Source organism: Ursus arctos, unplaced genomic scaffold, assembly GCF_023065955.2.
Source record: "Ursus arctos isolate Adak ecotype North America unplaced genomic scaffold, UrsArc2.0 scaffold_26, whole genome shotgun sequence".
Classification (NCBI taxonomy): domain Eukaryota; kingdom Metazoa; phylum Chordata; class Mammalia; order Carnivora; family Ursidae; genus Ursus; species Ursus arctos.
In genome coordinates, this window is record NW_026622941.1 from 20,171,914 (window position 1) to 20,197,743 (window position 25,830).

The 25,830-nt window shown below is 39.3% G+C and overlaps 1 protein-coding gene across 1 annotated transcript in view; it reads right to left on the bottom strand.

The window, feature by feature from the left end:
• GYS2 (glycogen synthase 2) overlaps window positions 1-18,492 on the bottom strand; it is a 47,159-nt gene extending 28,667 nt beyond the window's left edge. The window contains exons 1-4 of the mRNA XM_026502298.4: window positions 17,982-18,492; window positions 8,767-8,948; window positions 5,043-5,234; window positions 2,519-2,701 (exon numbers count right to left, since the gene is read on the bottom strand). Of these exons, the coding sequence (XP_026358083.1) occupies window positions 2,519-2,701; window positions 5,043-5,234; window positions 8,767-8,948; window positions 17,982-18,102 (678 nt within the window). The 5' untranslated portion in view covers window positions 18,103-18,492. The remainder of the gene's footprint in view (window positions 1-2,518; window positions 2,702-5,042; window positions 5,235-8,766; window positions 8,949-17,981) is intronic.
• Window positions 18,493-25,830: the final 7,338 nt, after the last annotated feature.

The following is a 25,830-nucleotide window of genomic DNA, read 5'->3' on the forward strand; positions in this document are numbered from 1 at the left end:
GTGGCTCAGTCCGTCAAGGGTCCAACTCGGTTTCAGCTCAGGTCAGGATCTCAGGGTTGTGGGATCGAGCCCTGTGTGGAGTCCCAAGTGGAGCCCTGGTTTGAGATCCTCATTGGGCTCCTTGCTCATCAGGGACTCGGCTTCCCCTCTGCCCCTCCCCCTACTCGCACTCTCACACACTCTCTCTCTCTCTCTCTCAAATAAATAAATAAATAAATAAATAAATAAAATCTTTAAAAAAATATCTTCTTGGAGAGTCTCAGAAGATTTCATACGCTGGTTGAAAGTGGTTGAAATGCTATTTTAGTTAACAAATTTAACTAAAAACTTAAACCAACATCAAAGTCCTGTGAATTGACTATTAACAAAACACGTTTTCAGTTGACAATTAGTATCTGAGTAAAATAGTTCTGCTCTTTCTGTTTTTATAAAAGTTGGGTACTTTTATTCTTGTTCCTGTTCTTCCCCCATGTTTATTTGCCGGAGCCAGAGCCTTACCCCACAGTAGCCAGAGTGTTACCCCCACAATACCCCTCCATTAGCAACTGATTCCGGGTCTTGCATCAAAGACTAAATTATGACTCATTTCTAATGTTGAACTTTTAAAAACTTTTCATGCATATAACTTGTTATTACATAACATCCAGATTCTAAACCTGCTGTGAGCATGGGGTGGGGAGGGGATCTGCTGTAGAAAATTATTACATGGGCCTTTTCTGTGAAAAATGATGATGAGTTTCACTCAAAATCTAGTTCCTAACTATTTGTGATCTACTAGTCACTCTGCTGGGCAGGATATTTTACTAGAAAGACGGGCTGGGGCTGACGAAGCTCACATATTTTAACCAGTGAAGAGCTTTTTAAGCTGGGGAGATACATTTTGAAGAGATCATGATATAAATACTGACCTTTTATCCAAAGGATAAGATTGTAATATGTAACTATACACTATAATCCTTTGCTACTTAAAAACAACGAATAATATCTGATGAATTTTATTTGTTTTTATTCATTGTTACTATATAATGGTCTTAGGTATTCTGAAGTAAAATATTTGATGTGCCTCCCCAGTATTTTCTCTTTCACAAAAATCAAAGTCTGCTCTTTTCTGGGAAACAAGGTTGCTGAGCCTATCACAGATCACTGGTTTGCCCAGTGATCTTAGACCATTATCATATACCGTTAGGAAATTTCTTTGATCTGTTTTCTAAATTCCTCGTTAACTTTATTTTATTTATTTTTTTTAAATTATTTGCCTAGGTTTTTTTTTTAAGATTTATTTACTTATTCGACAGAGATAGAGATAGCCAGCGAGAAAGGGGACACAAGCAGGGGAAGTGGGAGAGGAAGAAGCAGCCTGATGTGGGGCTCGATCCCATAATGCCGGGATCACGCCCTGAGCCAAAGGCAGACGCCCAACCGCTGTGCCACCCAGGCGCCCCCCTCGGTAACTTTATTTTAAAGGTACATCTTATGTTTACAATTTGACCTTGAGGGTAGGCTGAGCGTTTTAGAGGAAAGCTCTCTTTAGGACCACACACTGCTTTGCAAATGTTTAAGTTTGTCAGATATAACTTTCCTGCACTCAAAGGGTCTTCAGGATAGTAGGACAGCTTTCCACTATCATTATCTAAGTGTGCATGTATTACACACACACACACACACACACTCACACACATATTCTGTTTCTAGAATCCTAAAACTTTTTAAACTGGAAAAGTCTTTAGAAATCAACTTTCCAACTTCCTAATTTTCCTGACAGTAAATGGAACCCTAAAATGCTAAGTTGATTTGATTGGCAATCTAGATACCAAACTGTAAAACACTGACTTTCTGGTACTCAAATGCTTTGTTGATACTGCTGACATGATGATATAAAAGATACACTTTTATTAATCTGATTTAACTGTCAGCAAATAAAAGAAAAAGTCAAAACTGAATGACTTTGGATATAGAGTTGGGCAGTCTTCTCAGATAAGGAAACCCAACTGTTTGGTCACCAAGGACCCACATTCCTGTTTTAAATAGCTGACTTACTCAACCCCCACCCCGACTCCACCCACACCTTTCAGAGTTACGGGAGAAATCTGACCATTTGTTCGCTTGAAAGAGGGAGGAAGCCCCGTAGCGCAAGTTGCATGCCTAGAAGCCTCGGTCTGCAGCTGCCACTCAGGGCTGCGTGTGGACCCAGCGTCCTCACAGTGTCTCCTCAGCTTCAAGACACACAAGAGTCCAACCCCCTTGCACCCACTATGGCTCTTTGGATCTTGGATCCTTTGTTCCAAAGTAGACACGCATCCGGCCTGTCACCACTACGCTCTATTGCACTCTGACAAAGTTAAACTGCGGCAACTCTCTGTCACGTCAGGGGAGGCTTTGTTAGGAATATTGATTAGTTAAAAGGGCATTTCTGACATCTGGCTGGCAGATGAAATGTAAAGATCAATACTTCTCATCCTTCAGCTTCAAGGATAAGAAAAGAAAGGTGGTGAGGGGGGAAGGTGGGAGGACTATTTACCTTATCAAGATGGTTGTAGAAATCGATGTTTGCCGCACAGAGATACCTCCCAAGCAGTGTGGCGTGAGTGGTAAATATGGTAGCGATGGGAAGTTTCCGAGCTCGAGAAAGGATCAGTCCAGTTCCCGCCTGCCATTCATGGAATTGGGCAATGACATGCTTCCCATCTGCATTATCTGTCACCTACGTCAGAAAAGAAGCATTAGAACAGTTGTTGGTAAAGCTCGATCTTGATCACTGCCCGCAGCTTTAAGGAAAGTTATCGTGCCTATAAATTTTAGCAAAATTTAAAGAGTGCTAAGCATGAAGTATGGGGATTTAGCAAGCAGAATTGTTTTATAGGGTTTAGCTGCACGTTCATAAAGCCCAGATATTTTTATGGCATTATACTCCCTTTCAGGAATGGATCAGATTTATTTTTGTATCTACAGAGGGGCCTCATAGAACAAATGCACAGTAGGCACTCCATAAATATTCATCAGATGGATGAATGAATAATAGCAATAATATCCTTGAAGATATCACTGAGCAGCTGAATCAACGGGGACTACCCATTTACAAGCTTCTTTTGAAATAAACGATACATGGCTTCATGTTTTAAGTCAGTCTTATTTGGATCTCCTGTTCTTTGAAGCCAAAAGCACATTAACTAACATATTATTTTAAGAATATGGAACTGGGCAGAAGGAGGTGAATAACTTGCTCGGAAGCAAATCCTAATTTAGTAACACACTGAGGACCTGGGTCTAATCCTGGTCTAGTTCTAAAACTAGTGTTATGTGCAAATAATAAATCATGGAACACTACATCAAAAACTAAGGATATACTGTATGGTGACTAACATAACATAATAAAAAATTATTATTAATAAATAAATAAATAAATAAGTAAATAAAACTAGGCAGGGCGTCAGTTTCCTTGCCTTAAAGTTACCTTGTTTCACCCCTACAGAAATTTAATATTTATATTCCACTCCCCTTTTGACTGCCTGTTTCCTCAATGGGGGAGTAGAATTGATCATGCAAAACACGTGCATTCAAGGAAACTAAGCATAGGACTGGGAATTCTAGAGTTCACCCAAGAAGGCAGTTCTCACACTTGGAGGACATCAGCAGCACCTAAGGCTGGTCAAGGGCAGACATCCAGGTCCCATCGCCAGGTAATCTGATTCTGGGCTGGGGACAAGAGTTTGCATGTCTTACAAGTGTGCAGGCGATGCTGCTGCTGGTGGTCCATGGAAATACCACTGACTTAGGTTAGGACCTTTGTAGTTCGAAGTACTTGCTCTTCAAAAGATTCCTCATGGTAATTAACAGGTGCACAGATCGGTGGCAGCCAAGAGGTGACTGCAGAAACACGGCTTGCCCCGGCACCTTGGATTGTTAATGTTTCTATTTACCCTTTGAATCAAAGAAAATGTGTGTTTCTGTAATAGCTTTACTTTAGAGAACACTGGGGTTTTCACTTTCTTGCTTCTCTCCTCTCTGGTGTTCCTTTTAACAGAAAGGATGAGAGCGCGCGCACACACACACACACACACACACACACACACATGGGCTGGCCTCAGCTCTGAGGGCCCTGGCTCAGGGAGGCATTTTGCAGAGGAAGAGTTGGTTCCACCAACTGATGCTAAAACAAGACTGCTGATTGTCTAGAGGCCAGATCTCGTCAGCACCCTCGCCCTGTTCTAATTCTGTCGCCAACACAAAGCAATGCAACTGCCCCTTCACCTTCCCCTTCACTTCAAGGCAGCTTTTTGTGGCTATTGGAATACGACTTCATCAGTAAGAAAGGCTGGTTAAGGGGATGCGCTGCCGACATGCGGTTCTGAGATTTGTCCTTAGACGACACGCCCACGTTGCTAAGGACGCTCTTCCTTCACCGTCTGGTTTTTAAGTTAGGCATAATCATTTTGAGGTAATGCAAGGAATGCAAAGAAATCCTCCTTTGAGAACTTAAGAGAGCGCGGGCTTGGCTCGTTTCACAAGGATTGATATCTAATGCTCTTGGGGCCTTTGAGGTTTGGGGGGGTTGGTTTTTTGGAGGGGGGTATTTCACTGCTACAGATCCTTAGCAACTGCTGAGATCACTTCAGCCTTTAGAAAATAATGAAAATACCTAAAAGCCACTGCAGTTGCCCAAGCACTCCCACGTAAACAAAACCCAATACTTCAAGCTATTTTCTACTCTCATAAGTCTAGAATTTAGGTCCATAGTGCATGATGTATACTGTTTTTTGCTTGTATATATATTATCATCTATGTAGCAGGCAATATAATTGGTGCTTTGATACACATCATTCTATTTAAATCTGACATGAGGTATATATTAATAATAAGCTGTTCCAAAGGCTAGTATTTAGTTAGAGGAAGGCTGAACATTTTCTCAGATTCTTTTGAAATGTATTAGGACAATCATGATGGCATCACCTCATTTAGCGTGATCTAAAAATCATGGGATCATGGCTGAGCACAGAGCACAGTTATGCTTCTCCTCTGTTGTAGGACTATACAATAAGCTGTACCTCTTTTAAGAACCAGGCAGTTAAAGATCCGAATATTAGCATGTCGTTGGCTTCTCGGTCATGATAAGGGATGCCGACACTGCACGCTTCCCAGAGGTCACCCTTCCACCGGTCCAGGTTCCAAGCCGAATAGCCTATGTCAAAAAGCACCACGTAAGGACTCCCCTCTATCAGCCATCTTCCAAAGTGCACCTGCCACATAAAGAACACAGAGCTTTGCAGTAATACCAGGCAATGCAAGGGAGAAAACGGCATCTGTGCTTAGGGTATATAAACTGTATTTAGATCTCAACAGCACACTATGCAAGCTATAGAGGAAACTAGTGGTAACACAAAGCATCTGATATTTGAGCCTGAACATGGAATGGGTTTGCCTCCATTCATCTAAACCTCCAAGTTCTTATCCTTCATTAAATTTGGTCATAAAAATGAAGTATCTATATCATGTAATCTCTGTCTTTTTTTTAAAGATTTTTATTTATTTATTTGAGAGAGAGAGCATGAAAGAGTGAGAGAGAGTGCGCATAGGCGGGGGCAGGGAGGGGTAGAGGGAGAGAGAGAAGCAGGCTCCTGGCTGAGCAGGGAGCCTGACGCAGGACTCGGTCCCAGGACCCTGGGATCATGACCTGAGCCAAAGGCAGACACTTAGCCTACTAAGCCACCCAGATTCCCCAATCTTTGTCCTTCTGTTTCTCATTCCCTTCCTGTGACCTTGAGCTCACGGTTTTAGGATTTAGTATCATCATCTATGTTTTTATGATAGACTTGTAAGATAAACTGCTTTGTATCTTTAATTTGTAGTTGGATATAATATCTACAGTGTCACTTATTTTACTTTATGCAACAGGACTTACTATAATATTTCACGCTAGAAAAATTTGTTTCTATAAACAAATGTGTATGATTTCTCTCATTCCTCCTATCAAAAAAAAAAAAAGTGACACGAAGTATTTCTCAACATGGTTGCTGCCAGGTGTCTTAACTAAATATATTGCCCAAGATACTTTATCTCTTTAATCTAGCAGCTCAAAGTCTAATCCTGTTACGTTCTTCAAATCGAATTCTTTTATTCCTGTTTTATCATGTACAAGTTTTAATGTATTACCTATATCATTTTTTCCCAATTGTAATTATATAATCACCTGTATATCCAAGTTTCAACTTTTTTTTTTGGCTTTTATTTTTCTATAGTAATTTACTCATTCTTTTGTCTTGACTTTTATTTTAGGTGTATTCTCCAAATACGTGTATGCAACTCCATAAATCACTTCAAGCCCTTCTTGGAGGTTGGCAAAAGCTAAGAGCCTCTCGTTGGTATCCAGGCCTCTCTAGTAAACCGAACCTGTCCACATTGTTAAGTTATTGGCCCTGTGACTCTACCCAAAGCTGAATTTGGGGAGCTTGGAAACCCATTTGATCATCATTCTCTTCCACAGGATTCAGAAATACATGGTGATATCTCTCCCATCCAGCCCTTGCTCAACACTGAAAAACCCCCATTATCTGTCAGTTGTTTCCATTGTAATTAGTATGTATCATGGCACTCTTCCCTTTTCAGACTGAGTTTTCCTTTTCAATTGTTTTCTTTTTAGGACATTCATTGATTTATGAATTCATTCAATGAATAGTTACTGTCTGCATAATATATGACATATGATACACTGAGCTGAGATCATAGAGAAGTGTTGACACTAGAGAATGTAAGATGGCGTGTTTTGGCTTCCAGTAAGTTCTTGGCTGTGACATGGAAATATCCTTACATCAGAAATCCATTTAGAACCTTGAGACCAGTCAAACCATTATGCTTTTCACCTCCCTCGTCTTTCATGAGAGCTTTAAGGCAAACCCCTTCCCATGTCTCACTCTTTCATCCCAACAGTACAACATGCATCCCTCTCTCACTTTCCTAGGTTCTCTATGCTTCACTCACTGTGACAGATTGCCCTGGTGCCCTCTGGGACCTCAAGTTCCCTTCATTTAAATCTTCTGCATCTTAAGCTTTGCATAGACCTTGTAGACACTGCTACTTACATGGACATCTCAATGAAGGCTTCTCATCTTTTCCCCCCCAGAAACTATATTCCTGGGGTCAGTATGAAGGAAGTTTAGATCTTTTAAAATCACACTGAAACTTATTATTTGTGTATAAAGACAGCTTCGAAATTCATGTTATCCAAATATACTGCCTTTCCTTGTCCTATTAATCATCTGGCTACTTTTCCACTTTATTCTGGACAACTTCAAACTCTAAGTTTTTATCCTACACACTTAACCTCATAGTTTTCTGACTTTATTGACTTCAAAGAACTTCATGTCCATGGCATTCCAGCTGCACAAGCTCATGGCTACGTTGTTATCCTTGTCAAAACCCAAATTGTTCCTTCTCTGAAATATTCAGCCTGAGCATTCTATTACTTGACTACAACATCTGTACCTCCACTTCTCTCACTGTTTCTCCCAGCATATATAGTCCTTTTTTCCCCATCAAGACCTCCAGTTTCTGGAGGCCTCCATTTCTTCCTACATCATTGCCTCTGGCTTTGCTTCCTTTCCTACCACTTCAGACACAACTGTCCATCAATTCAACCGTTAATTCAGTCGGTCACATAATCATACCTAATTATCCTTTATCTTCATAGAAAAATCTTATTGCCACAACTTCTGTACCCTTTTCTTCACCATTCACTCATTCCTCAACCCACTGCAATCTGATTTAACCCTCTTCTCCCTTGAGCCTGTATTTAGCAAGATTACCACGAATGACCTGAATATTGCTAAACCCAACTGACATTGGTTAAATCTTCCATTGACGTAATCCCTCCTTCCTACTTGAAACTCTCTCCTTCCTTGTTTTGACCTATTGCTGTTGTGATGGCAACAGATTAAGCCACAAACCTAGTGGCTTAAAACAACATAAATTTATGATCTTTCAGGTTTGGGAGTCAGTAATCTGAAATGGGTCTTTGGGGTTAAAATCAACATGTTGGCAGAGTTGCAGTCCATCTGTAGGCTCTAGGGGAATCTGTTTCCTGGTCTTTTCCAGCTTCCAGAGGTTACCTGCATTCCTTGGCTTGTGGCCTCTTCCTCCATCTTCCAAGCTCATCAGACCAACTTCTGCTTCCATTGGCACATATTCTTTTGATTCTAATGCTACTGCCTCTCTTTTATAAAGACCCCTGTGATTACGTTGGGCCCACCCAGATAATCCAGGCTAATCTCCCCACCTCATGATCCAAATCTACAAAATCCTTCTGTTATATAAACTAGCGTAGTCGCAGGTTCTGAGGATTAGGATTTGCACACCCTTGGTTGTACATTACCAGCTGTGTTTGTACTTGTGCAACCTCCGAGGGTTTTCTTAATGTAGATGTTCTAACGTGTTGACATTCCCAAAGATTTGGCTCAAAACATTTGCTCTTAGTCTATAAACTTCTGCTTAACACTGTTATCAACACCCATAGTGTCAACTACAGTTTAAACACAAATGACTTTCCCCAAAACATCTCTATCCTCTATCTTCTGCTGAGCTCCAAACCTATTATCCTATTAGACATTTCTCAATGGTTTTCAGAAGGTGCCTCAAATGTAACCTATTTACAGTCAAATTCATCATCTTTCTCTTCCCTAAGTACATAGCTTCTTGTGAGTTCATGTAAATGGTGGTCTGTTCTCCCATAACAGGTTCCTAGTCTTGCTGAGTGAAGTGTCAGTCAGTGTCCCTTACCTGGCAGCCATGTTTATTCATTGAGTCCATTGCTCTTCTAACAGCATCATTTACAGGTTCACACTGTTCCACCTGAGTCTTCATATTATGCTCAAAATATGGGCCAATCAGAAAATAATTGTCTCCCCATTCATCTGCTGTGGTTTTGGCCTTCGTCTGAATCACAGTATAGATGCCACCAACTGTTAAAAAGAAAAGGTTCCATTTATCATTCAGGTTAGTATTTCCTTGTAAGTGATGAAGGCATGGAAACGAGTTCTCATTTTTAAGGTAGCATTTAGGATTTATCAAGCACAAGGGTTTATTTAACTTTCTGAAAGAAAATTTTTAAAAGACACTAACAAATAGTTACCACTTGGTTCAAAGCATGCGTATTTTAAAGCCTTTTCTGGATGCATTTCATGGAGCAGTAGGTTGGCAGCAGCTGAGAAATTCAAACATTTCAAGGAAATCTGAAGAGATGATGGAGAATAAAGCAGAACTTGGCTTAAAGCTCTATCTACACTGAAGTGTCAAAGTTGGTTCCAACAGCCATTGTCAGGACACACACCCCCAGCAACTGTAGTTACTTTTTACTTTTTTTCCTACTCTGTTCCAAGAGGAGTCTAGGGTATGTCCAAGTAACTGCCACTGCTGAAATTATGAGTAAGTCTTTCAAGCTTAAGAGCCACTTACCTTGGAATGTACCCAACAAGGTACCTTTTGACAAGAGAAAAGAGGTGATAGATTTTGAGGGGGATGCGTGGCCCAATCCTCATGTCAAGCCCAATGACTTACATACAAATTTTCATGTGCTCTTTCATTGTCCCCTCTGGCATTGCTGCCATGACTATTAAAACAGAGCCAAAAAATATGTACACTCTTGGAATATATGCACATTTTTGAGTCAGCATGTCTGCATCTAGAAAATTGTTCGGGGAAATAAGTGCCAAAAGATAGGTGTATTGGGATGTTTATGGAAACATTATAATGGTGAAAAATTGGGAACTCAAATTGAACTAGTTAACTCAACCTGTCTAAGGCTCAATTAGCCCATCTGTTCAGCGGGGATAAAATATTACTTAGCTTGGGGGCAAAGGGCAGGTTGTAGCAGTAGTGTCAAAGGCTAGGGCTCTGGGTGCCTGGGTGGCTCAGTCGATTAAGTGTCTGCCTTGGGCTCAGGCCATGATCCAGGGTCCTGGGATCGAGACCCATGTCAGGCTCCCAGGTCAGCGGGGACCCAGCTTCTCCCTCTCCTCCCTGCTCATGCTCTCTCTCTGTCTGTGTCTCTCTCAAATAAATAAATAAAATCTTAAAAAAAAAAAAAAAGACTAGTGCTCATTGAAAAGGTAGTATTTGAGTAAGTACTTAAAAGGGTGAAGAAATCAGGGAAGCAGCTATCATAGAGAAGAACTTTTTGGGCAAAGAGAAGAGTTAGAGGCAAGGCCCTAAGCTGAGAGCACAGCAGGCAATGGCAGTGTAATAGGCATTCAAAAGGAAAGGTGTGAGGTACAGCAACCGGGCAGGAGGAATGGGGAGGACCAAGTGGAAGAAGACTTTCAGTAAACTTAGGCAGGATATCTTGTGCTGGCTCTAAACAATCATCCTGTATGAGAATATGAAAGTAGTCTGAATCAATTTCTTGAGTAATACTCTGTCTATGAGCTATAGGTGAGGCAAAAACTTAAGAAATGCCGTGTGAAATCCCAGAGCTAACACAAATCCAGGCACCATTCTTCAGCTCTATTTCCTAGAGTGATTTTATTACTTGTGTATTTTAGAAAAAGGTTCTTATTTTCACTTCAGTTTCTCATAAGTTATTTCAATTCATCAGGATATAGCGTCCTATAGCAATTGCATCTCTTAAATTGTTTCAATAATTTAGACTTGAAATGATAAATCTTTTCTTTTTTTTTTAAGATTTTATTTATTTATTTAACAGAGATAGAGACAGCCAGTGAGAGAGGGAACACAGCAGGGGGAGTGGTAGAGGAAGAAGCAGGCTTATAGCGGAGGAGCCTGATGTGGGGCTCGATCCCGTAACGCCGGGATCACGCCCTGAGCCGAAGGCAGACGCTTAACCGCTGTGCGACCCAGGCGCCCCTGAAATGATAAATCTTATCAATAGTCACAATCTATGGCCAAAAGGTAGAATTTGCCATCTGCAAATTTTTCTTTAAGCCTGAACCACTCAAAATATACTTGTAGGTAAGTTGTCTTTTGAGAGATGAGACACAAAATGCAAATGTTGGCACTGTGATATAAATACCAACAGGATTCATTAATTCATAAAAGAGTAGAGATAATATAACTCCCAACATGTAATTATTACATGCAAACAATTTTCACATGAGCCTACATAAATTTATTGTCTTTAAGAACTTCATCTCTAAGAAAAGACTTTGTGATGGTAGAAAATCTAGAGAAACTTTAAACTGTCACTTGAGCAAAGAACAATAGGACATTCAATTACAACTCAGATGGCAGGTGATGAGAATAGCATGGGACACATGAAGATGATCTGTAAACCCAGCACATAGAGACTTCCAGAAAGGACAAGAACAGACACCCAATCAACAATGAATCTGAGGCTACAAAAATTGATGCCAACATCTAGTATGCCTAAATATTTCCCCAAATTCCAGAAAATGTTATGAACTGTCAAAACCATTTGTTGAGAAAACAAATTTAGAGAAAAAATTTGCAAGAACAACCAAAAATTTTTTCTTTAAAGTGTATGAGTCACATCTTAGCAACACTTTTAAATATATATAAGCTTTATTCACACTCACTATCCATAAAAAGGCAAAATTTTCAAATAATTTCTTCTGTAGACTTATTTCCTTCACCTTCATCTTATCAAAGGGCTCTGTTATCGGGTTCTGATGGCTCACATTGATTTTTGCCTTATTCACATTTCTATTCTTAAAACTATTTTATTTGCAGCTATGTATTTTGCCCAGAGATCTTAGGACATCCTTGTTTGTTAGACTATGTGTTTCAAATTCAAATACACTAGGGCAAATGCAAACACATTTTTATTTGCTAAAGGACAAAAAGGAGATGAGAAATTCTTTACTCAAAAAAAAAAAAAAGGAATGATTAGATGTGGGAATTGAAATGCAAAATGAAGCACTGTTAGTTAATTTGCTGCTTCTTTTTCCCATTTGAGGCCTTCAACCTGGATAGAAATAGTCACCAAGTAGCCTTAGAATGTTCATAAATAAATGGATATGCTCTTTCAGTGTATCAAGACTAAAAACATAAAATTAAAAAAAATAGTCAATTCTATATTGCTTGAGACCTAATGATAAATGAATCATTCTCCCCTAGACTTCGTCATGTACAGCCTTTCTGTGGAGAGGTCATCTTACCACTGCTTCAAGCTCAAGCTCCACTTTAGCTTCTCTCTGCCCTCCGCATATTTGCATGCCAACTACTTTCCCTTAACTTTTACTTTGTCCAGATACCACATTTACCCAAAACTCCTCTCCTTGCATGCTAATTATAGGTGATTGTGGTGGCATAGAAATAGGGTCATTCCTATTTTCAAATTTGGAGTATAAGCCAGAGATTCCTGAACACATATTTGTAATGAATTGTTGTTTTACCGGTGTAGGTCATTGAATTTGGACTTACCCTTCACTTTCAAACATGTACTTTGTATTTTATTGATCTATATTTTCCTGAAACAACATGGGAGCTATCTTTCGTGTGAGGGCAAAGTATCAGGCCTTTCATAAGAAAGAAAAGATGAGTCCCATGGCACATGCCATGGAGATTGCTAAAACCCCGAGTTTTCTTCAAGGAACACTGCTGATATTGCTAAAATCGGGATTCCAAAGCGATATGGAATGTGGACACCAGGCAAAATAAGGCACAATTTATACACACACATATAACATGTTGTATATTATTACACTATATATATATATATATATATATATATATATATATATATATATTATATACAATAAGGATATACAGTTGACCCTTGAACAATGTGGTGGTTAGAGATGCCAACCGCTCATGCAGTCAAAAATCTAAATACAACTTTTGGGTCCCCCAAAACTTCACTGCTAATAGCCTACTGTTGACCTGAAACCTCACTGATAACATAAGCAATTAACACATATTTGTATGCTCTATGTATTTTATACTGTCTTCTTACAACAAAACAAGCTAGGAAAGGAAAATGTTATTCAAAAAATCATAAGGTAGAGAAAATATATTTACAGTACTGTATTTATTGAAAACATCTGCGTATAAGTGGACCCCTGTGTTTCCAAAATTGTGTTGTTCAAGGATCTACGGTATTTTATATATAAACTGGGAAAATCTTCACTATGTTTTAAATGCTTAAACATTACAGAATTGGGAAGTTATAGGACTTCAGTATACAGAGCCACTAATCTGCCCTCCGGTCTCAAGATACAACTGCAGAACAGAGGTAGTCATTCTACAGTTAAGACATCATTCTCTGAGGCTGCAAAGCTGATAGGAAAGAGGAAATGTTACTGACAACCATGGTCAACAAATGTTTATGTGTCCAAAGCTTTGCTGGGTCTTTGGCTCAAAATAAAGCGTCAGCAGTCTTGGGCAATAAGAGACGATATGCTTAGAGCAAGCCTGTAGCCACCCTTCACCCGGATTGTACCACAATGGTAACTCCAAATGTTCTAGACGAGAGGGGCTCAGACACGGTAATCTGGATGAAGAGGAAGTGAGACTGGGGCTCATCTTGAAGCTACGTGTGTGCCAAGCATGGTTTTTGCATGGATTGTGTTTCACGTGGTGAGGCTCGGGGTGCCACTAACGTGGCCACCGTGTAACACACCACGCAAAGGAACCTCACCCCTACTTGCTGTAACCCTGATCCATATCTTTTTTCCCCTCTCTGCTTTTGCATTTAAAAACAGAATCATGGAATTGCTGAAAGTGAAAGGCAGTATGAAAAGGAATGATCCAACTTCCTCCTTTGATGAATACATTTTATGAAGAAATAATAATAAGCTAACACCTACAGAGCGTTTACTAAATGCCAGGCCCTGTTCTAAGTGATTTACGGTTGGTATTTCTTTTAGTTTTCACAACACCATTATAGGTAGGTGCTATTATTGTCTTTATTTCTAAATAGGGAAACTGAGGCACAGAGAGTCTGTGAGACCGATCCAGTATCACACAGGTAATGATGGAGTTGGGATTCCAATCCAAGAAGTCTGACTCGAGAGTCCACAGGCTGTAGACAGCAAGACCGTAACTGTCTGGAGCAACATACTGATGGAATTTGGAGCATGGTGGGTGGGAGGGACAGAGGAAGGAGAGGAACAGTATCACAGGAAGATCAGTATCTTTAGGTCTTGGGGAAGGTAGAATCCTTTCTATTCTGTCCTAGAGAAAAGCCATTTGGAAAACAATACTTAGCGGAAATAGCTTTTTTATTTTGGCTCTTGGCACTTCTGGTTAGCGAAAAGGAACCCGGGGTTTAGGGAACTCAAGAGCAGTGGTTCTCACATCAGTCATGAAGGCTTTTGGAAATCTGATGAAAGCATTCAGCCCTCGTCTCCAAAAGAGGACTTACACATACCATTTTCAGATACAATTTTAAAGGTTTACAAACTCTTCAAAGCCCACTTTTATCAAGGTCCCACTTCAGAATCCTACCTCTGAATAGCAGCCTCGCAGTTATAATCAGTTTCTACCACACCATTCTGACTGTAGTTTTTGGAGTTCTTCCGTATGCTGTTCTCACCATGTGACCCAGAGCTATGGTGTCCGGTTTGAGGAGGGAGAAAGTAGAAGCACTGTATGTATTATATTACATGCTGGCTTTGGGCTACAATGAATTGTTTTTAATAATTTATTTTATTTTATTTATTTATTTTTTAGAGAGAGAGACAGAGCAGGTGAGAGCATATGTGGTGAGGGGAGGGGCAGAGGGAGAAGGAGAGAGAGAACACCAAGAAGATTCCAGGTCCAGGGCTCAGCCTGATGTGGGGCTAGATCTCACCACACTGAGATCATGACCTGAGCTGAAATCAAGAGTTGGATGCTTAACTAACTGAGCCACCCAGGTGCCCCTGTTTTTAATAAATTTTTTAAAAGAAGCATTCATTTAGCGACTACATTTCAGAATTCTTCACATGTATTAAATAACTATCATTACTTGTGACAGTATTCATCAAAATCTTTTTAATAATCTTAGATATCCTGAACATAATAACTGGTCCATAGTCTACCGTGATTTGGGCAGGTCTGTGCAGAAGGAATGATGGTAGTGAGGCCCGAACAAAGGAAAAAGTGAACCTTTTTGTTTCTAACATTTGGGCAAAACTCTCCATCTTAGGCCATGCCACAGTCTCTAACTTGTCTGTTACCTTCCTGCTATACTCTTGCCCAACTAGTAATAGTGCTTTTTCAAAAACACATCTGACCGCATAACACTTCCCACTATTTAGAACTTTCCATCATTAACCATAAACTTCCCAAACTCCCCCCTGCTCGTCCCTCCCATCTGCTCGAACCCTCCATTCCTTTCCCCTCTCTGAGTTTCCCTCAGATCTTTGAACAGAGTACACCCTCTCACCTCTACATCTTGGCAAACAGCGCTCCCTCACAAAGAACACTGTCCCCTCCTTATCCCTCCTCTTTATCCTTACCCAGTGGCTAGTCATCCTCCAGCTGTCAGCTCAAATGTCTCTTCCTTACAGAGGTGTTTTTGCCTAACCCCTGATTTAGGTAGAAACCTCCTCTCCCCCGCCCCCAACGTACAGTCTCTTTTTTTTTTAATTCAATTAATCAACATACAGTGTATTATTAGTTTCAGAGGTAGAGTTTAGTGATTCGTCAGTTGCATATAACACCCAGTGCTCATGACATCCCGTGCCCTCCTAATGCCCATCACCCAGTTACCCCATCCTTCCACCCCTCTCCCCTCCAGCAACCTTCAGTTTATTTCCTATGGTTAAGAGTCTCTTATGGGTTCTCAATGTATAGTCTTAGAGCCCCTTGTTCTCTTATTCTTATTGTCATCACATTTGATTATAATTGCACATTCAAAGTCTACCTGCAAGCTTGTAAATTCTGGAAGACTGAGAATCAATTCCATATTGTTAAGCTCTATCTTCTTGATATCCCATTGCCTGACACCTAATAAACACTTGATGAATTTTTATTGAATAATAAATTAATAGCAATAATAAATGGATAAATGAATAAAAGCAGTAAATGCCAAGGGTAATATGAACAAGTAGAAGGTGTTATGTTGAAGTCTGAGAATTAATATCCAGTAATTTAACTGTGACTCTCTCATTCGTTATATTTTACACATATCTATTTTTCACAGGCAAAATTCCAGCAGAAAGGGATTTTTTTTTCCTGTCAGAAATCTTTTGTTTTCTTGGATATGGATAGATTTCCTCGCTTGCCACAAAATATCATAAGATAGCTGGATCATAGTACATTAATTTCATTTGTGAAGAAACTTGATATTCAGCTAGTTTAAAGAATGCTTTTCGAAGTCTTAGAAATTTATGGCCTTTGATTGCAAGTCCTTTGTTCTTTCATCTATAGGACAGTTCCTTAGGCAATGATTTTAATTTTTAATTCTAGCATGGTAGTAAAAAAGAGAAGTGACCTTGAAGAAGACCTAAATGCTAGTTCCAACCCTTCCATTTGCTTGATCATTTAATGCCCTAGGCATCCATTTCATCTTTGAAATAGAAGAGCTGGATTCTAAGGTGCTTCCTATCACTGCCATGAACTGCAGGGAAGTAAAAGTTCAAAGTAAATTTTTAAAAAATTTTAAAATTTTAAAAAAGACACTATATATATAGTATCAATGTATTGTCAGGGATGAACACAACAATTATCCATTTATGTGAAAATTTCTAAACTTAGTAAATCACATTGTGGTTCCCTCTCCACCAAAAAAAATTTTCCATTCCTTTGTATGGGAAATGAAAGAAAATAGGTTTCAAAGGCAGCGAGGGCTAAAAACAAAATGTATTCATTCCTTCATTCCAAAGAAAAAAATCCATTGAGCATTTTCTGTGCACCAGCCACCATTCTAGGCCCTGAGATCAGCCTGCATAGCACCTGTATGTAAGCAAGCTCCATGGGATAACAGTGCTCGCCAGTGTGTTCCTAACACCGGGAGCCAAAGCTCCATCAATGTTTGCTAAGTGGAAAGAAAAGGAGGAAAGAAGGAAGGAGAAGGACTCTGTTCAGGTGCTAGAACTCATACGGGGTCCTCTGAACTGATTCCTGGTCCTGAAGAATCCTTCCAATTTTTCTACCAACAAGCTATATCCTTGAGTTCCTGCCTACTCTATAGATAAAAACCTTCTTTCAAGTCATAGTCTGGGATTTATGGATAATAAAGATGACTCTATTCCCAGGAACTTTGGGCATATTTAAAAACCCTAGAAAAAGCACATTAGAAACAGCTCTTCATAAAACACTTCATAATAAGGTTTCTGCTCTCTTTGCTTCCACTTCACTAAACTACAGAGAAGAAGACGGCTTTGTTCTCTCACATTCATTCCAGCATTTCTATATAAGCAGGATTGATTTTTGCTTTTGATTTTAAGATTTTATGAATTTTATAAAAAAGATTTTATGAATTTTATGAATGTATACACATGAGAAGTCTGAACACTTAGCATAAGGTGAACATCAGAATAGATTCAAATATAATTCCTCTCAGTTTGAAATACTCTTATTCTTAATAGGAGCTCAACATAATGCCTTCTGAACAGCTACAAAGTTAAAATTTTAATTCCAAGTTACTTGCAAATTATTAGCAATATTATTAAGTATTTCACATAATCTTTAACAGTGCATGGCATTAAAAGTGTTCATTGGTCCTGATCGCATATGGTTCTCCTTCAAGTACCTATGGTTATGCTTTTTTGCTGAGAGAAATCATAAAACCAGAAAAGGAATTATTAGCTTTTTATTCCTGTTTTTTCACAACCTGCATTTCAAATTTTAGCTTACAAGCACATTCCCTGCCAATGACTAATATTTTCAATGTTCTCTCCCTTCAACACACAGCCCCATCTAAGTCATTGTTGCCTGTTGAAATAGACAAGGTTAAATGTAACCAAAACTTATATTCAGTTTCAATACTTTCCTTACTCCCTATCGATTCATTCTCCCTGGAGTCACCGTGAAATCCTAATCTACAGTCTTCAGCAATCTGGCGAATAGCCACCTTCCATGGCAGTACAAACCTTTATTGGTTACTTCCCAAGCAACTTCAAAGAGCAGTAAATCCTCTATGGGAAGTTCTTCAACTTCCCACTGAGGAAGCCCGCTCAGGGATGTCACTGATAGAGATCGGCCTCGGAGCATTCTTTTTCCAGTCCTCTGAAACTTTTTTGAATCCTTTTTTCAATACACTATGATCCCAGGAGCAGTGTGCTGAGAGCTGCACAGGTTCAGGGTAGAAGATCTCAGGCTTGGGGAACTTCTCATAGGTATAAACCAGTCCAATGAGATCTCACGTGCTTCCTTCCCAGAGGACTCTCAGGTTAAGGAAGAATTTCAGCTCCTCTTTACAGTCTTTCTGGGCAGGTCCAGTGAGGACAGTATCTCCAATCAGTACCGACCCGACCAACACAATCACACGTAAAATCCTCGGGTTCGGAGTTTAGGCAAGCACCCCTTTGGATGGTGGAATCCTCGTAGGCTGAGCATGACACAAATCCAGACCTTTAGCCCTTGTCCTTTTGACCAAACTCCTAGACTCATACAATCATCAATGTTTATTTCATCACTTCCAAAGTGATCCAAGATTAGCAATTCCCCTTATTAAGTTTGCAGACCACTTTAGATAACGCGAAGAATTCACTGGGACCGTTTCTATGCTTTAAATCCCTTTAGATTTCCTAAGTATGCTTTTGATTCCTGTTTCTAGAGCATTAAAAAAATTATTCCTAGTTACTGTAGTCTATATTTGTCATCTAAATTTTGATGCTAGGCATAGATCTTGGTTCCTCTCCTCTTAATTACTTTTCTTAAAAATTTCCTTATGAAAAAGTATAAATCCCAGTGTGTCTTTGGGTGTAACATACAAAGAATGTAATTTTGACTGATCAGTGATAATTAAAACATAAAAAACTGTTTTCAAAAGTTTAATCAGATCACCTGATGATTGTTTCACTCACTCCCACTCTCATTACTCTGACTTTTTGAAATTCCTGGTCCTCAGTTCTTATTTGGGGTTTTTGCCTCAAGTACCAGCATTCTCAACAACACATCATCTCCTAATGACCCCTCATAGTAGACTTATTCACTCTTTTGATCCTATAATTCCTAACATGAGGACATCCTTTACCAATTCTTTTTAATAGTGAATGCCATTTTCAAAATTGCTCCTTGAGTCAAGAAGGGTGAAATAAATGGAACCATATGAAATATGTACATGGAATATATCTTCATCTATCCATGTTATGAAGGTGAATCTTCTTTCGTGTGTGTGTGTGTGTGTGTGTGTGTGAGAGAGAGAGAGAGAGAGAGAGAGAGAATGAGAAAGAGAGAAAGACAGTGATTTCTGTAATAAGATTTGGAGAGGAATAAGAAAAATTCTCTGATTTCCATATTCCTGAATATTCTCCTCCAAGATTTGTGCTAAAAACACAAATTGATGAGCTGTGAGTAGAAAAAGAGCAGTCATTCAGACAGAAAGGCAGGTGAAGTTTCTCCAAGATGGGAGAAGGACTCTCTAAAGCCCTGATTTCACACTCACACTAACATTTTATCATTCAGTGAAAACGAGGTGAGAGGACGATTGGGGAAAAAATGAAGGCTTGTATTTGGGTTCCTCGGTAAGTATGCCAGCAGAGGTCACTAGATACATTTAGAAAACTACACATTTGCTTTGACAGTGCGTCATCTTCTTCTAAGTCTTTCGGATATTGAAGGCTTGATTAGCCTGCACCTGCATATCCAGAAGGAGTCGGTTACTGTATTTACGGAACACTTACTATGTGCTGCTGCTTCTGGAAATGGAAGGTATTTTAAGAAACAGTAAACAAGTCCTTGCCTTCATGTGGAAGACATTCATCATGTAAACAAACTATATTATTTCAGGTGCTGCTGTTTCCAAAGAAGAAAAGCGGCGAAGTAAGAGTGCCATTCAGTGGAATGTGTGCCTTAGCTGGGGAGTGCTGGGAAGATCATTCCGAGAAAATGGTATTTGAATTGAGACACAAAGGATGAGTAAGAGGCAACCTTGAAGATCTGCAGGAAAAGGGAATCCTAGCCCCTTGTTTGTTGGTGGGAAGGCAAACTGGTGTAGCCACTATGGAAAACAGCATGGAGGTTCTCCAAAATTTAAAAATAGTACTACAAAGTAACCCAGTAATTCTGCTCCTGGGTATTTAGCTGAAGGAAATGAAAGCACTAACTCAAAAAGACATCCGCATTCCTGTGTTCATTGCGGCATTACTTGCAACGGCCAAGACTAAAGATGTGTTTGCAGGGTTTGGATGTACGTCACATGAACATTCAACTTCCGAAAAGGCAATTATATCTGCTAGACAAAGAGAAAATAGAACAAGACAGAACAATTTAAATAGCTTGCGAGAATCCATGTAATGAGAGAGGATGCCCCAGATGAGAAGGAACTAGGAAACGCAATGTCCTACATTTGGTCTTTACGCAGTCTGAGTATCTCAGTGGCTGAATGTGCCTGAGGTTTGACATACATTGTCCTACTTGTACGATGGCTATAGATCCCCACCTCAGTGAAAATGGCTCCAATATACTCTGTGCGAAAGATGGTAACAACTTGCACTAGAGAAAGAGCAGTGAGATTAGAGAGAAGTGGGTCGTGAGATATGTGTAACAATTGGCACAACTTGGAATTGATGGGGTGTGGAAAAGCAAGATGAGTTCGGTACTTACCAAACAAGGCAGATGGTCACGTAGTGTGCTAAAATAAGAAATATGGAGGGAAGGATGGATTTATTTGAGAGATTAGATAATGACTTCAATTTTAGACATGGTGAGTTTGGGATACCAGCCAGATGCAGAAAGGTAGATATTTCTGCCTGCTCAGAAACTCAGATGAGAAGTCTGGGATGTGGCTGGTAACCGACGCCTCGGGAGTAGTAAGATCTCACGAAGCGGGGGTGCAGAGTGGGTAGGGTAGACTGACCTGAAAGGGTAGGGTCGATTGCTCCAGAAAGTTCAACTTTTATGGTTAAGACTACGATATGGTGCCCTGGGTTTTACTTAGTACGTACAATACTGCACAAAAGGTACAATTATTTCTCAAAAAGGCAGATCTCACATAAAATTGTGAATCTCTATTTTTTCTTAAAAACAAAATCTAAATCCTATTTTCCTACCTTCACGGCAACAATCTGTTGGAACTGGGGAGATCTGTCCTTTTCGCTGCCACCATAGTCACCTTAGCCTCTTGGGGCTACTTCACTCATTTATGCTGTCACAACTCTAGAAACACAGGAATCTGAACTTTTGATTTAATTTTTTTTTCTGTGTACATTTGGAGTGATGATCAGGAAGTGGCCAAAGAAGGAGGAAATAATTATCCTTAAATTAACCTTGTATCTAACTGGAAATTTCCACCCATCATGTCGAAGACAATGAGAGGGATTTTTGACCTCGACAGTTGAGATTATTCCAGAGACAGCGTAAATGGGGTCTTCCCCAGATACCCAGGACTTGTTTTTGGAATAGACCTTTTGCTTTACTGGACCCTCTTCTCTGGTTTTATTTTAAACTCTTCTTTCACTGAATAGAGTATAAAAGATGAAGAGATTCAGAAAAGTAGCTTTAGCCCCTATGAATAAAGAGGTGAAAGAACGAGATTTTGAGCAAGAGAGAAGGCAGAGCTATCTCTCTGGAAAGAGTTAGTCACCCTGAGAAGTTCAATCACATTTTGTGATGTTTTTGTCAGTGTACACCCATTCCATTTTCCCATTAAATGTTCAATAAAATCAATATGACCATTTTTTTTAAATCAGTTAAGGGGCACCTGAGTGGCTCAGTCAGCTAAGCATCTGCCTTTGGCTCAGGTTATGATCCCAGGGTCCTGCTATCCTGTCCGGCATCAGGTTCCCTGCTCAGCGGAGGGTCTGCTTCTCCCTCTCCCTCTGCCCCTCCCCCCTGCATGTGCGCTCTCTCACAAGTAAATAAATAAAAAATCTTTTTAAAAAATCGGTTAAAAAATTAGAATCTGGAGCAAAGGTGTGTGAAGATGAGAGTGAAAGCTGCCAAGAGCAGAAGCCAAACGCTATATGTTTACCAGGAGGTTGTTTAAAGAGGTAGCATAGTGAAACTGTTAAAAATAAGGGCTTTGGGGTTGGGCTCGTCTCCGTGAGAATTGGACTATTTGCTGGCCTGTAATAGGGTGATAATATTTACCTTGTGAGGATGTTATAAGGGTTAGAGAAGAGAATGTATGCATGTCCCTCCTACAGTGTCTTCCAAATCCTGTTGCTCAAAATGCCAAGACTACAGTGTGGACGCATGAGGGCGACTAATGGCAGCTCAGCTCAAGCTGCTAACCTGCCTCCTGACTGGGTCTCAACTCAGAAGACCATTAACTGGCTGTCATTAAACCCCCTTTCCTCCAACCTCTCCTTAGATGTAGGGACACTGGTGTAGAGGTTAGACTATCAAGTACAGGCTTACTTTTCTGATATTCTCCGTCACATTCAGGATGTAAAATATTGCCAACTATTTTTATATAGTGATTTTATATTATACTATACACAGGTATACTGTGCAGAAGCTTATCAGACATATATATGTAAATTGCCAAATACGACAAGGATAACAAGTCAAATAATGTATGTGGTGGGGTTAAACAATTTTCCTTCCAAAATGCTGGCAAGGAAATAGTTGATTTAGTAATATTTACTTGTTTTTTTTAATATAATGAAAGAAACTCTAATGGTAGAAGGGCCATTGCATTAAATCAATGTTTGTCGGGTTACCATTAATGTTCATCAGATGTCTCCTTGAGATCATGTATTTTTCTATTTTGCCCTATCAACCTCATAAATCTCCATTTTTGTGTACAGAAGGCATAAACGGTTGTTCTCAGTAAACACAAATCCTGGATGGGATGGTGTCCGAACAAAAGGAAAAGTCATGATAGTCCTAGATATCACCTAGCCCTATTATAAACACAATTCTGTGGGAAAACCAGGTTGCAAGATTTAAGATTAGATTATATTCACATTAAAAGTTTTTAAAAAATCATATCTTTCACAAGACCAATTTAGGGTTATTTCTCAAGTGCTCCACTTGGAAGAGAAGTATTACTTTAGGTAGTTGGCAATTCCCCTTGCACTTTGACGAGAAAACGAGTTGTTCTTGTAACACTGACGTGGCTCCCAAGGAATGCCAGTAATAATATGAACAATTTTTTAAAGATTTTATTTATTTATTTATTTATTTATTTATTTATTTATTTATTTGTTTATTTATTGAGAGAGAGAGAGAGCATGCGGAATGGGGGAGGGCAGAGGAAGAGGGAGAGAGAATCTCAAACAGTCTCCACCCTGAGCATGGAGCCTGACTCGGAGCTGGATCCCACGACCCTGAGATCATAACCTGAGATGAAATCAAAAGTCTGACACCCAACCAGTTGAGCCACCCAAGCACCCCATAATATGAATAAGTTTTAAACATTTCACTGAAGCATAATCTACACAGCAAAAAAAAAAAAAAAAAAAAAAGATAATTCCATTAGTAATTCCTAGATTCTTCTTTGCAAGGAAGGCTGAAAGCCCTTAGCTAGTTGTAGCTGAGAGAAAGGTCTTCTCATCATTTCTGCATCTTCTTTTGAGATGCCCGAGTTTTACTGATGCTTTCCTTAATGTTCCTTGGCAGACCGTCTCATGATAACACTCTACTGGGGATCACTACATCTCAAGAGCCCATTTCTCTCTGCTGCCTCTATAGCCACCATGGTCCACTTATAACCTGTCAACTGCCTTAGCCTTCTTACTCCTCCTAACTACGCTCCCCACATTACCCTGGCTCTTCCTCTTGCCGCAAACACACACAATCCATTTTCCATGCAGCAGCTAAAGTGATCATCTTAATAGGAAACTAGGACCGTGTCCCTATTCTACTTTAAATGTCTCATCTAATTCCATTGCACTAGGGTAAATCCACCACCACCAAAACAGCTGCCCTCCCCTCAAGCCTTTCACTCCACCAAAGCAAAAATAAAAGCATCAGTTCATTCTGATTCTGCTTGGAGTTCAAGTAATTTAATATTGGGAAGGACAGATATTGTTATGATGTTGTTTTTCCACCCAGGAATACAAAGTATGTCTGTGTTCAAGCCTTTCCATTGGCATGTTTTACAGCATAAAGTTATTTTATTATAATTTATAATAGTAATTTTATAGTTTTTATGTGAGATTTTACTTTTATTTTACTTTTCTTATTTAATTTATTCATACGTATTTTAAAGACTTTATCATTAGTGTTATGTAAGTGAATAAGATTTTTTCACTTCCATTTTGAATTTTTCTAGTATAAAATAAGCCACTGTTTATATAGTTATCTTTTATCTGCCATTTTAGCCTCTTAACCCTGATAGGTTTTTAATGGTGTTTTAATTTTTAGGTAGGCAATCATCTAAAAGTAGTAATTCTTTCCCAGTATTTATAACTCATTACATTTTTGTTTGGTTACAATAGCTAGAATATACCAAACATTGCCAAATAACAATGACAAGCATCTATAATGTTTTCCTGACTTTAACGACATTATTCTTAGTATTTAATACAGTATTTGACCTCTGAAATACAGTCTTTCTCGTGTTCAGTAAATTTTCTTAATTTTGTCTTTTTTTTACTTTATCAATTCAACTTCTTTTCTTGCATTTGTTAATTTCAGATACAGTTTTATTTTAAAGAATCTCCTAAGTTTTGTTTACCATCGGTCCCCCACACGATAGGCAGACAGGAACCCTATCTGTGTGTCGTGGTCATTTCTCTATCTCTGCGCCTGGTGAATCACCTGACATATTATAGGCACTCCGGAAATAGCTCCTGAAATCATGGATGAATGAGGGGGTCTCCATAGCTTTCTAACGAGGTTGCTACTAATTCTTTATTGCCCAAGGGACAGTTTCTTACGTAATTTTAATATGTGCGCTCTGTGATATCTGGGCAGCTGCTTGTGATTTTACTCTTTTGGTGTTCAACATTCCTTGGCAAAAATGATGTTCTTTTGTTTTAATTACTTGAAAAAAGTAATTTCCTCGTTGGGGTCTGACTTAAAAAAAAAAAAAAGGATTCTCCCATTGGGCAAAAGCACGGTCATTTTTTGTAGATTGTTACTAGCTTAGAGCTTAACAATTTCATGCCCCTGAATGATTCATTCTAAACCGGTTTCAGCCAGGTTTGAAGGCAATAGATGCCATTTCTGAGAGTCCTCCTTGACTCCTCCTCTTCTCCATCTACACCCCCATCCCTGGTGTTTGATACCATCAAACATTCCTAGAGAACTTGCAGGTGTCAGCCAATGTGCTAAATTCTTTATGTCTTTTAAGTATTTTGTTCTCATGACAATCCTGGGTGGGAAGTACCAATATGTTTGCCCATTTTAGAGAAATGAAAAATCAAGGCTAAGGTTAATGAACTAGTTTAAAGTCACAGAGCCAACAAGTGTCAGAGCCATGATTCACATCAGGCAGCCCAGCTCTAGAACCACTCCGACCACTGTAGCCTAACCACTGCTTGTTGCTCTGAGTGTTATCGGTGCAGCTTGCAAATATCTCCAGACTTTTCCCGTTCCTCTACTTCTCCATCACCACCACCGAAGCTAAGTTACAATCATCTCATGTAATGGTTTCCAGGATCCACTCTTGCCACTTGAAAACTATAGCCTTTTTGAAAATACAAATCTGATCAAGTCACTCACACTCAAAACACCCAATTGCCTCCAAATTCTTAGGCTAAGTATTCAGATCCTAAATGTGGTTTACAGGATTTTGCAGAATATAGTAAAATGTACTTCTGCAACTTTCTTTTTCTTTCTTTTTTCTTTCTTTTATAACTCTCTCTCTCTCTCTTTTTTTTCCTC